Source organism: Pezoporus occidentalis, unplaced genomic scaffold, assembly GCF_034315485.1.
Source record: "Pezoporus occidentalis ecotype Australia unplaced genomic scaffold, CSIRO_AGI_Poc_V1 ctg234, whole genome shotgun sequence".
NCBI classification, from domain to species: Eukaryota; Metazoa; Chordata; class Aves; order Psittaciformes; family Psittacidae; genus Pezoporus; species Pezoporus occidentalis.
The window spans coordinates 144,102-157,449 of NW_026914222.1; the positions used below are offsets into that span (position 1 = coordinate 144,102).

The following is a 13,348-nucleotide window of genomic DNA, read 5'->3' on the forward strand; positions in this document are numbered from 1 at the left end:
GTATGTGAAATGACAAATCCATTAGGAAAGATGAAATCAAAGAGAAAAACAACAACATATGCCCCTCCAGCAAAATAATAGCTTGAAAAACCGCTTTAAAATAGCCTTGAAAATGGAAAATTTGTTTCTTTCTGGCAAAGGGAACTGCATTAGTTAAAAAAAATAAAAAAAGACAGCAAAAATATTCAGACATTTTATGGGGAAACCTTTGCAATCCCAATAAAGCCCCTTTTGCTTTGAAGTCAGATGCATGATTCAGTAAATGACTCATGTTAGCAATTAGAAAATGGTCACTTAGGGCCTTGATTTCTTTTGAGACAAGGAGGGTGAGGGTGGGGTAAGAGACTCAATAAATCTTGAGAGGCTTAAAAGGAAGAGCAGGCTAAAGTGTGAACTTTTTATTTCAGCAACGGAAGCGAGAAATCAGTGATTCATTATAGGAGGGAGAAAGACCTCCATGGAAGCTGGCAAAGAGGGAAAAGGAGCTAATTATGCCTATTCCCTTTTTACTCTCTCTGACCAGCATATAATCTGTTTTTCCAGGGTCTGCCTGTAGTATACACTTCTTTCCAACCTCTCCACCCAACCCCTCCTCCAGCGGGGGGGAGGGGGAGATCTAGCAGGCAACAAGCTCCAGGTGGCTTTCTCAATCACTTCACTGCCAAAAAAATAAAATAAAATCCTCCGCTAGGAAACAAGTTTCTATTTTCGGGGGGGGGGGGGGGGGGGGGCGAGGGGGGAGAGTAGGGGTGGAGGGGGAGGGAAGCTTCTCTGGAGGGGATTGGTTCAGCCTGGAGGACAGGGAAATTAGTAAAGCATGAGTCTCTAAACCATGCTGGTGGCCGGCGCTCCGAGGAGAAGGACGCTTTAGGAGCAATTAGCAGCGAGCCGAAGGCAGCGGCGGCGGCTGCCGCTGCAGCGGAGAGGAAACGAGGGCAGCTCCCGGGGCTGCGTCCGCAGCAGGCACCGCTCGCTCCAGCTGCAAACGGGTTTCAGATGTCCCACTGCTGCTTGACCCCCTGCAAATAAGGGTTGACCACCAGAGGCACATCCCACCTCTGACTTGTATTCGCTGACATTTAGGCTACAACTTCCAACCTGTTTACAACCCGAGGAGGGGGGAGAAAGGGAAGAGGGGGGAACAAGTTCGGGTCCCCCCCCCCCCCCCCCCCGATTTTTTTTTTTAATTTTTTTTTAATACTGTTCTGGAGGATTCAAAGCAAAACAAAGACAATCCCTGCTCTGGGGTTGTCAGTGAGAAAGGACGTGTCGTGCAACTGGTTTGGGATTTGCAAAAGGCGAGAGGGTGGGGATCAGAAGAAGGTGCAAAGCCACAAAGTGTGAGTGCGTTTGTAAGGGGTATGAGTGAAAAATCCCTCCTGGCACCCCTTTCCTCTCATTATTTTTGTTGTTGTTGTTATTGTTGTTCACTTTGGTGTCATCTATTTTTCAGACCTTTCTGCATCTAAGATGGTGAAGAAAGGAGTGAGGAAGAGAACAAAATAACTACTGGGAAGTCTCCAACCAGGTTGGGGAGTGTATGTGCTTGTGGGGGGGGGTGGAGAGGGAAGAGAATAAGGAAAGAGGATTAACCACAGCAATCCCCCCCCCCCCAAAAAAAAAAAAAAAAAATCCAACAGCCTTTTTTCTGAGGGAGGACTCGAAGGATTAAAAGGCAGAAACTTCTGAGGCGATTTGTCCCCTGAGTTATGGATGTTGGTACACTTACTTCAGGCCAGATCAGAGCTCAGAGGAATCTAACCAGAAGCAGCAACCACCGGCTCGCCACTTGCTTTTTACCAGGTTTTACCCTTCCAGTATGTTTCATTTGATAAGACATTTTCCAGCGCCCAGAGTTTCAGTACAATGTGCAAATGGATACTGATAAATGGTGCCTCAGCCTCTTCCCACCTGCCTTGTTGCTGCTTACTGCTGCTCTTCTTGGTGTCTTCTGTGCCTGTCACCTGCCATGACCTCAGCCAGGACATGCTGTCCCCGGAGGCCACCAACTCTTCTTCTTCATCATCCTCCTCCTTCCCCTCGTCCTTCTCCTCTCCTTCCAGTGCGGGGAGACACGTGCGGAGCTACAATCACCTCCAAGGAGATGTGCGCAAGAGGAAGCTCTACTCTTACAACAAGTACTTTCTCAAGATCGAGAAGAACGGCAAGGTCAGCGGCACCAAGAAGGAGAACTGCCCCTTCAGTAAGTACGACTCTGCCGGTGCGCTGCCCCCCGAGCCAAGCGCCCGGCGGCGGAAGCCCCGGCCCCGCAATCCCGAGCCGGGGAGGGAAAGGAAGGGGAAGGTGACGGCTCGGCAGGGGAACGGAGGGTGGGCTCCTCAGGGACTACGCTCCTCGCCAGGCCGTATCTGCAGATCTCTCCGGTTACATTTGTTCTGCAAATGCCTTCACCGAGCACGGTTTGTTTCTTTGCCTGGCAGAAATGCAAATTAGAAAGATTTGTAAGGATGTGGCGCGGAGCGGGGCGGGGGGGGGGGGGGGGGGCATTGTCTCCCGAATCTGAAAATCATTATCCCCTGTCATACGAGTGTCTTGACAAGAACGCTGTATTGAAACAATGCATCGGTTTCCCACACGCACACACACACGCTCTTCTCCCTGAGCAGCGTTAAGATCTGTCTCCCCCGCTGCCCTCTCTCCAGCCAGCAGCAGGGGCTGCTCCGAGGGCTGGGTCTTTGCCCCGAGTGTGCTGTCCGCCGTGGGGGTGCCCGGCGGGCTCGGCAGCCGGTGCTCTGCCGCGGAGCCACCCGCGGTGCGACGATGCCGGTGCCTGCTGCGTCCCTGGAGTGCGCCCCGCCGCTCCGGGGCGGCAGCGCCGCCGTACCGCTGCTGCCCCATTGTAAACATGTGAGGCGGCGTTCCCTTAGACCTCACACGCGTTTCATTGTCGGATGGGTTTCTGGTTGGGAATTTTTTGTTTGGTTTTGTTTTGTTGTTGTTTTTTGGGGTGGGTTTTTTTGTTTGGTTTTGTTTTTGTTTTTGTTTTTTTTTAGAAAGTATTTCAAAGCAAAAGTCATATGGCTGTCTCCATGGCTGAAGTTTTCTGTAGCACTAACTAGGTTTTTAGTACTAACTGGCTTCTGGTAATGTATTTTTCACTGTCAGTGCTAGAAATGTAGCCTTTATTCAGTTTTCCTTTTGTGTAATCTCAAACTGAAGTAACTGTATGTAGCAAACCAAAATATATTGTATTGTAACTCTCATGTGACTACATCCCACTATAGGAGCATGCTGTTATGCCACTGTTGGAGGAAACTCTCTTGACCCACTTCAGTGGTGGAAAACCACGTTTTGGTTCTTGAGTTGGTTTATATAAATCCAGATAAACCTGGGAACTTAAGTAGATCCCTTGTTAGCTAACGTGTAAAGTATGGAGTTCTTCAGCAGGTTGCTATGCCGCGTGATAGACATTTCTGTTAATTCAGTTGTATTTCTCTTAAGTACATGTAGTATAGGCTTAGAAACAGGGAGGAGAAGTCTGCAGTATCGTATGTCACTACTTCACTTGCTCCACCTTGCAGCTTCATACTTTATCACACGTTTAATGTTTGTACAAGCTTTAGGTGCCAAAGCAGCTGAATCTTACCGCCTCCCTGTCTGTATTTCATAGGAAGCCAAGTTCTTGAAAAACAAAGGTTTGACAAAGGCTTCACTTTGTATTTGTTTGGAATGAGGTCTTAGCACCGTATTTCTTAGATTAATTTTGTTTGTGGAGGAGGATGTCATAATTCCCCTAAAGTGGGATTCTGAAAACTCCTCTGAGAGCATCAAGCCATTCTGTGTAAGGAGCGCAATCTGACAACAGTGTACTCAGAGAAGTAACTAATGCTCTGAGCAGTCCCACTTAACCAGCAGAGCTGTTCAGTTGCACACGTGCAAGAGCTTCTGCAAGATCTTACCAAGAAAAGGTAAGCTACACTGAAATTCACGTATACATCTATTTGTTAAGTCTGCATGCAAGAACAGCCCCCTGCAACTGTGTGGTATGATTCTCTTTCCCTAGTTCTTCAGTCAGTACACCAGAAAGAGAATTGTCATTCTCAGTGATATCATCATTGTCACATCTGCAGAGTATCTGCTGAAAGAGAGGAGAATGTAATTTTTTTCATATAAAACCAAAACAATGCCTTTATTATACATAGTTGTATCCTGTCCCTCAATTTTATGTGCAGTGAAGAAAGAACTCCCATCATCTTAAAACTTGTAACTGGCTAACCACACTTAAATCGCAGAGTCAGATGTAGAGTACAACATCTTTTAATACAAAACAATTAGGATCTTGTTAGCAGAAGATAAACCTGTTTGACTTATGTTCCTTAGCAGTCATTATAATCTGCAATGTGATATTGTACATTCTGCAGAAGTACCTCGCCTGAGACAATTTAAGAATATGTTTAATGTGCCTTTATTTCAAGGGTGTCTCTATAGCAAAATGTTGCAGGTGATTCACAAAAGCTATTCTTTTCATAACCTCATGTGTAGCTCTGCCATCATAACACTTCCATAACCCCCAGCTGGACTGAATCCATGCAAATATATTGTATCTTTAAGATAGTCTAAAATACATAATTAGGTATGACTAGAACTCCACCATGCATAGAGTTAACCACCCAGCCAACTAAATTGTAGCCCATTTAACATAAATATTACTCTCTAAGTTCCTCTTTCAAAATTATGCTTTCCTAAGTAATAGTGGCTATTGACACACAAGACTTTGAAATATCCTCATTTGGAAGCTAATTTTCTTTTTCTTGTATGCTAATGTTTAAAATCCATTTATGCTGCAGTAAAGTCTTATCTGTAGGGCTGTAAGATCACTATATGTTGTGTAATTAGACAACAGCTTTCGTGGCTGTCTGCCAATTAAGCACTGTCAAGAAGAACAGTTGGAGAGTCAGAATAAACATTCAGAAAACAGAATTTAGTCTCCAGCTTTTAAATGACTCAAGCAGCATTCATAGATTTTCTTTATAAATATTGTGTAGAGTGTGCTAAATTAAAGTTTACTCTGGCAGATGTTTTCCAACTTGATTGCTTTTAACTATTCCATCAGCTTTTCTCTACCTATCGGGTAATGGGAACAAAGGTGGCTTCTGAGTACTTTGTCAGGAGGCTGGGGGAACTTAACAGCATTTAGCATAGCTGGAGGGTGTGTGTCACTAGATAGAAGTAGGACGCTTTTTAGGTTTTGGTTTATAGTTCCTTGCATATCAAGTTTTGTCCTCAAAATGCAGCTTGGGACTACCTCATCCCTCAACACCACAGCTGTGAAGTTTCTTGCCCCTCTTCTTGACAGTCATTTGTATGCATGAATAAGGAAATCTGTACTGCTTTCTTGTGACTTAAGTAGTTGTGGGGACGGGACAAAACAAAACCAAAAAAACCTCCAAAGAGGAATTACAAAATTTTTCAGTATAACTTGAGGCCTGGGATGACCAAGAGAAGCTTAAGCCATATATTAAACTGAGAAAGAGCTGCATGTGTGCAGATTCTGACTTCGCTTGAAGTGTTTTGCAGAAAGCTTTCTTGAAGGTAGTGAAAATTTGGGTTCAATGAATAGCATTCGTCAGGCTGTGGAACACATGATAAGCTGGTTCAGGAAAATCTGAATGTATTTTCCAGCATTATACTATTTTCAGTTGACTTTTAAAACAACTGTTTATAATGCTATGAAGCACAGATTTCTAATTTATAGAACAGATCTTAGTAGCTGAAGAACAGTAGCACAATATTCAATGCTTGATTAGTAGCAGCCAACCAGAAGTCTGTAGGGGGGAGTCCTGCCTGAGCAAGGATTGCAGGATCAGGCCATTATTTAAGTACGTGTTTAGGGAACGGAGACTATGTCATTGAGCTTGGATGTTAGTGGGAGGAATTGGTGCAGCGATTCCTGCGAGCGTAGACCAAGTAGTGCTATTAAAAACCTACAGTAGATGGCGGTACAGCCACTGTCTAGTGTCACCTCTGCTCGGTCAAAGAAGGTGGACAAGAAGGGGCTGGAGCCTCAGCTATGTGAGCTAATTTACACCAAGGAAAGCTGAAAGATCTTACACCAACCAAGATTCTATTAATCGGCCTTCTAGGCATCCAAAGTGAATTAATCCAAACAGTGCAAAGGCACTGCAGTTGCAGAGTAAAAGTGTTTACTGAGGGACCTAGCATGAAATAATTAGCTACTTCTCACCGGCTAACCTATTCCAGGTTTTTCCCTGAGTATGCAATTATCTTTTATACATAGCTTTAGGATCTGCTGAAGTCCCTAACAGTCTTTGGTTTTACTTTAGTTATTGTGGGATCAGATTAGCAACTCAGTGACTGTAGCAAGAAAATTTTAAGCCCCATTGTGTAGCCCAAAAGATTGTAAACAACCAGTCTTCTAGAAATGCTGAACGTTATTATCAAGAGTTTAAGTGTGTGTTTGTACGCATGACATATAAATACAGGTTTGTGTTGTATTTGTGGTTATATACATAAAAATAGCATTAAATGTGTTTTGATTAAGTATACTCAGTTTGATACTAATTTTTTTTACTATACCTCAGGCGTAATGAAATCATAAAGCTTATTAGGTCACTTAACCTCAGCTGTAAAGCTCAAACCAGACTGGAATACTTGGTAAAATGTGCTATTTTCCTACTAAACATTTTTGAAACCACCTTTTGGGGCTTATCAACTCCTTATGAACTCATGTTTGTAAATTAATGTGAGAACTTTTCCCTGTGTGTCTGAAGACTGATTAGTAGACATATATGTTTTGTTGTTTTATTCTCCATAGATATCTGGTTTACTTTTTAAGCAATCAAAAGACTTTAAATAGGAAATAATACTGTTTCAGTGAAGTACTTGGAAATTCTTTAATACAAAATGGGTAAGTTCTCATGGAGATGATTTCTCACTTTAAGGCTTTTTTTTCTTCTGCAGAACTCACATAATTTATAACCAGCAATATACAACCTTAGACACCTAGGATTTATGAATGTGGAAAGAATTGTGCTATTTAACATCTACATGACACTTTCATGTTACCCTTACTGCATTCCTGCCTTGTGGACCCTCCATGCTGATACTGTAGTCCTGTCATAAATCTGTTCAAAATACACAGTTGTAAGAGGTCTTTTTGTCTTCATAAATCTAACTTATAGCCACTTTTAGAAAAAAAAATAAAAATGGGGGTAATTGGAAGTTTGATCTTAAAACCTCAGAAGAAAGAAATCAAGGGGCATGCAGGCTTATAGATGCCGTGTTGCTGTTTTAATAGGAGGGTTCTCAGGTGGCTCAGTGAAACTTCCCTTGAAGATGGCATTAGCTGAGTGAGCAATATAGAATATGTGCTTACACTTCTGAAACATCTTGGATGCATTCACTCATAGGATAAGATCCTCTATTTTGAAATAAGGCATTCTAAGATGACTTTCAGATGTCTTTGAGCTGTGTGTGTGAATAGGGGCCTTTTCACTTCAAATGGGAGTCAGATCAGATCCTGCAATAGGGGAGTTTTCATTTATTCTGCAGAGTCTTTCATTTTGGAAGAAGAAAAACCATTCTGTGAGCAAATCTTCTTAACCTGTGTGTCTTAAGTTAAAAATAGCAGGTACCTGTATGAACATAGAGCAACATCTCCTGTCGTGGTGGATTCTTGACTTTTAGTCTGAGCAAGAAATACAGTTGTACAAGGAAGGTTCTAAATAGGGAAAAAACCTCTTTGTAAACAATATTGTACTTGTAAAGCTTAATATTTAGGACTATAGAAATAGTGTCAGCAAAGCAAAGAAATTATTTGGTTGACTTGGGATTTGTTATAATGCTCCCTTCATGTCCCATTTTATTTGTTTTCGCAGTTTCCTGAAGAGCTTTCTGAACCAGTGCCGCCTTCTGTAAAATATCGCTGATCTGAAATTCCAATTTGTAAAATTTGAACACTTGCTACCATTGCTTGCAGTTGCCATAAGATACTGAGCTACCTTAGCCTATTATTCTGGGTTTATCATCTAATGACTTCTTTGCCATTTTGAATAGTGCAGATAGTTTGAATGTTTATCAGCATTTACAACCACCATCAGCTAGATAAGATTGCATGGAAAAGTAACCTTTGCTTGCTTTGGCTTATAAAAATGAAATTACTAGTTAAGAAATAAAGAATTCACTCAGTTAATGTCAGCACATATATGGTTTTTTGGTTGATAAGTATGTTGGTATCGCTAGTCTGTGTGTACCTACCAAACAACTCCTTCTTGTGTTTCAACAACTTGATACAATATTTTAATATATTTCAGCCTTTCATTGTTCAGATGCTTTGAACAAGGGAAAGTAGTCAATGGGACTTGTAAACACTAGTTCTGTTAACTATAAATACCCTTCCTTAGCTGTATTGTTTCTGTTTGTAGTGCCAGTTGTAAAACAGCTCTATTAGTTGCAACAGAGTAAAAAGGACATAGGAAACAGTGTTTGTTGCATGAAGTTTTGGAAATTCAGTGTGGGAGAACTCTGTTCATGAAGAAAATTAAAATCTTCAAGGGTAGGAGTGAGGAGGAAGTGGCTTAACCTTTAATCACTGAATGGATATTACAACTGAATTCGTTAGATGAGTGGATTATTAAAACTGATTATGCTACTTCATGAATACAGTGCAACAAATGGAAGTTGGAGGGGAAAGAAATGGTTACAAGTGAGCCAGGTCACACTTTAAATAATGGCTTTAAAGGCACTCTTTGTTTTTAAATTAGGTCACTTGTGTTCTTACTTTGAACATTCCGTTCTAATTGCAACAGTAAATCAAAGAATACACTCAAAGTAGATTCCCATGTAAGGTGGACAACTGGACAGTGCCTTTTTACTGCTCCTAACACGTGCATCCAATTACTGGATTGATATACTCACAATGTCAGCGGCAAAGCATTCTATTTTATAGTTAGCCTAAAGAATTATTAGCCTGTCCCTTTTCACGTTTACCTCTAAATAATCTTTCAGTAGTGTGTATCTTCTACAGTTAAATGGGAATTTTCATATGCACCAAAGCTGACTTTCAAGAAAAGGGAAATGTTGAAATGTCACAAAAAAATTTCACTCATTTTCTCCATTCCCTCTTCCATAATTTTGGTGTTGTGCAAAAGAGGAAAAGTCTACAGGCAGTAGAAACATGAATGTTCATAAATTTTATATAAAACCAGTGATCGGGTCTTTCATAAACCTTGATTTAGGAAAGCAATATGATGCCTACTCCTTCCGTGGTGGAAAACATATACTTAGGACAAAAACTTAGTTGGTTTTCACAGTTCCTGACTCCTCTTCCTACGTGGGGAGCAGAAGTGAAAATGGGGGATTTGAGGAGTCCAGTTGCTCTTCCTTCCTCTGCCACTGATATTAGAGGTTCAAATATTGCATAGAAATAAAGAACATACAAGTTTTCTTTCAGGCTCCTGATGCACATCCGTGCAGCTGTAGGCAGTCTGTGTGGGAGTTGGGAAAGGAATGACGAAGCATTCAGGATGTTGTTTAGTTGGGATTTAAGTTACGGTGCTAAGTGAAGGCTGGGCATAAATAAATTATATCGTGTTCACATTAGAGGAAGGGGATGGGAAGTGTGACAAGTCCCAGAGCAACACTAGAAAGAATGACAAGAAAGAAATAGGTGTAGCATGTGTCGTGAGTGGGAGAGAAGTGGGGAGAGGAGGAGTGTGACTTACCCATTTTGGCAGCAGTGAACTATTGGTGATGGAATTGTCCCATGTCATCTCACTGCATCATTGGTTTGCTCACAGACTGAACCTATGAAGCCATTAAGGTGCCTGTTGAATTTGTCTAAAAGTGTGTGCTTGGAATTGGAATATAAACTCTTCCCACTCCCAATTTCATTGTCTTCTCTGATAGATACTATAGATATCTGTGGTACTTATCTATAGGACTATAGATGCTAGACACTACGAGGTACACGCTCTGCGATTTTTTTCATCCTGTCCTCTTCAAGAGGATTAATAATCTACTTCATTCTTAGTGTCAAAGTCAGTACAGGCTACTTGCAAGCAGAAAGATGGGCAAATTTGCCCTCACATGTATTGCTATTTGAAACAGCCACAAGCAAACCACTGTTACTGATGAAAAAGTTGGTATTTTGTTTGGGTTTTCTTCAATTTTTTTTCAAATTTTACTATGCCAGTACTATCAACAATATTTGTTATGAGAAACATATGAAGGACAGAAAGATATTCTAAACTTCTATGTGTTTTAATCTTCTGAGGATGGAATAGGGTTACAAGTGGACTAAGGTATTTTTTTGACTGGTATGTTAGCGAGTCATATTTTGTTAGCTTATCTTTAAGATTTAAAGTAGTTACATAGTTACAAGTTTTTTACTACAGTGAGAAGGGGAATATACAGACTAGACTAGAATATGGGATGACTGTAATATGAAGTGTGTTTTATAAGACTGCAGTTTTGATGCCTTTATTTCATACATTTTTATGATCTTTCAGGAAATGCTAAAATTCCTGATGATCAATGAAACAGTCTTTTGATTTACACTGAGAACAAACTTTGTTCTGTTGATTTCCCAGTTATACATTTTGCCTCTGTGGTTTTCTTGGATGTAAACATTAGAAATGTAAACCATACTCATCTGGAAGTACCTCTCCCAGCCAAATTAAGTACCTGCTTAGTCTCTGCTTAGGACGTGTGGAGACAAGGAGGCTAATGAAAACCTCCCCCTGAACTATAACCTTATCTGACTTCACTGTGCCCTTCTCTGTCTTGGGGGAAGCAGAGTGGTGCATGTGGCTCACATTCTGATGGCAGGACACTTTTCCTTTCAAAACACTAGTGCTAATAACTGCAATACAGCAACTGTGCGCTTACTGAGGATACGTAACTGCAAAACTAGTGATAGTATGAAAAGATGCAGCAGAAGCAGTCTAGAGCTAGCCACATGAGCTGAGCTGGGGCCAATTTTTGTTAGTCTGCTTGTTAGACGCTGAAAAGATAACCCCCTCCTGTAGAAGGCACATATGTGGTTTTGGTGGTACCCTTACCAGCTGGCTGGGTCAGCAGCAGGCAATTTGGCCAGAGGGCTAAGCTAAGGCTCCATTGTGTGTAAACTGAAGAGGGACATTAGTAAGAGCTGAATTTCACTGGGTGTTCTGATCAGACATCCAAACTCTGTAAATTATCACTTCACCTGGTTCTGACAAAAATAGTTTAGAAAGTGACTAGCATGTAAGAAATGGAAGGAAGTTATAACTGTTTCAGCTTCTTGCAGGTGAAGATGCTGGGTGAAGGAACATATGTAAGTGTGCTGATTATTACCAACAGTAAAATTTACCGTCATGCCTGTTTGCTTTATTCACAGACCAGCATCACCTCTGCTTCCAGGCACCCATGAGTGCACACAAGCAATGACTCACTTTTTAGGGCAATGCATAGTTTACACCACTTAAACAGATAAAACAAAATTTACTAAGGTTAGCACTGGAAGGTGCAAATTATGCCCTTTCTGAGGTCCAAATTAGATTCGATTCAAGCAGTTTTGCTCCTTCCCTTAGGCTTTGCTTTGTGGGTAGTCCTAGGTTAAGGAGCATGAAGGGAAGTACTGGGATCATGCAGACTGGCAGTTCTATCCAGACTGGCAATTCTATTTATCCTGGCAATGGTGATGTTTCGTACTGACAATATACAGTGGGAGATACTGCAGGACAGGGGGAGGGGGGCAATACTAACAAAAACCTCTTTTCAAAGTACTGTGTAAAGATATTTCTTCACAGCTTCATGTACCTGAATAACCTGAGGAGTAGTAATTGGAACCCAATCTGTACATCCCATGGTATTTAAATTATGTAACAGCTATATATTAATTAGTTATTCCTTGGTAGTTTTCTCATATGGCATAAACCAGTCAAGAACAGTGACTGCCAATTGCTTCAAAGCTGATGATAACTGTGTATTAAGAGCTATAAGACTGAATTTATTGACATTGCTAAAACATTTTTAGGTCACTGTATGGAAGACAGAAAGACTACTGTTAGTAAATACAGTGTATAAAATACATTGCTTTGAATGAGGAAGTGCATTTCAGCTGCACGTACCTCATAGAACAGCTAGTGTGTTAAGGTTGCAACTGAATTGGTTGGGAAAGAAAAAGTCCAACACAAGTTTGTAGAAGAGTTTGTGGAATTTTGAACTTCCAAAAAATTCTGAAAGATCTAGAAAGATGACCACAGTGAATTTTTTTTTCTTTTGTTTTTAAATTTTTATCGAAACAAGACAGAAATGCTTAAGGGCTGGAATAATGATGTAGGATGTGGGAAACTAAAGGCTCATATACTTCACCATGTGCTGTGAAGATATCCTCAGCATAAAAAGGCAGCAGGGGGACTCATTCTGAGTTCCTTGCGCTCCTCACGGTGATCAAGCAACACAGGGGAGGAATCTTCTTTAGGGGAGAGGGAAGAAGACTGAAAATTTGGCACAAGGATAGCTTGAGGGAACTAAACTTTGAACTTAGGGTTCATTAGCCATAAAGTACTAATATGATGAAATATCAGGTCCTATATATGTTATCCATTGTACCTCAAAATCTTTCAATGTATTTGACTTTAATCTCTCTGGCTTTTTGTTGCTTACAAAATGAGGATAGTAGTACTTCCTGCAAGAGCAAGGGTGTTATGAAAGCAAATTATTTGTGAAGCACACCAGTAACACTGTGGTGAGTGCCAGGGGAAAAAAGCCTGCCCAGAGGGTAATCCTTCTCTTTTTACAGAAAGGTTTGGATGTAAGGAATAGCAAGGGCAGTTTTGTCATCCTATAGAACAGGAAAGATTAGGCTTAATTCTTAACTCTAGCACACTTAGATGTTTGTCCTTTGACCAGAAAAAACTTAAGATTCCCAAGGGGAAAAAAAATACGTATTCTGTAGACACTCTTGCAAGCACTCTGTCAAGATTACTCAACAAATTTGTTGCATAGCATAATACAAAAGTTAACAACAAAACAGCTTCTAACCAGACAGCATGGGTCTAGGCACAAATTGGATCTGTCCTTCTGTCAAGCTGAGTTCTAGAACTGATTGTGCTGTGTGAACATTATAATCATGAGTGATGTCAAAATTTGTTTTGCTTTAAGAGTATGAATATTAAGAGGTTTCAGCTCAAGGACCTATATTATCTCCATGATTAAACACTTAAAATATAATTGCTATTTCACTCTCTTACTGTAGGCTTATCAGTCAAAGAAATCTGAGCATATGACCTCCATCTCATATTTATTGTACTTGGCCCTATTATATATTTTTAAGACTACCCTAATTTCCATGAAATGCTGCAGATGTGTTGCTGTTGAACTA

General features: G+C 40.9%; 1 protein-coding gene across 1 annotated transcript in view; it reads left to right on the forward strand.

Annotated features, from left to right (window-relative positions):
* Positions 1-1,621: 1,621 nt before the first annotated feature.
* The window catches only part of FGF10 (fibroblast growth factor 10), a 61,688-nt gene continuing 49,961 nt past the window's right edge, over positions 1,622-13,348 (forward strand). Inside the window, exon 1 of the mRNA XM_062621780.1 lies at positions 1,622-2,203. Coding sequence (XP_062477764.1) covers positions 1,867-2,203 — 337 coding nt within the window. The 5' untranslated portion in view covers positions 1,622-1,866. The remainder of the gene's footprint in view (positions 2,204-13,348) is intronic.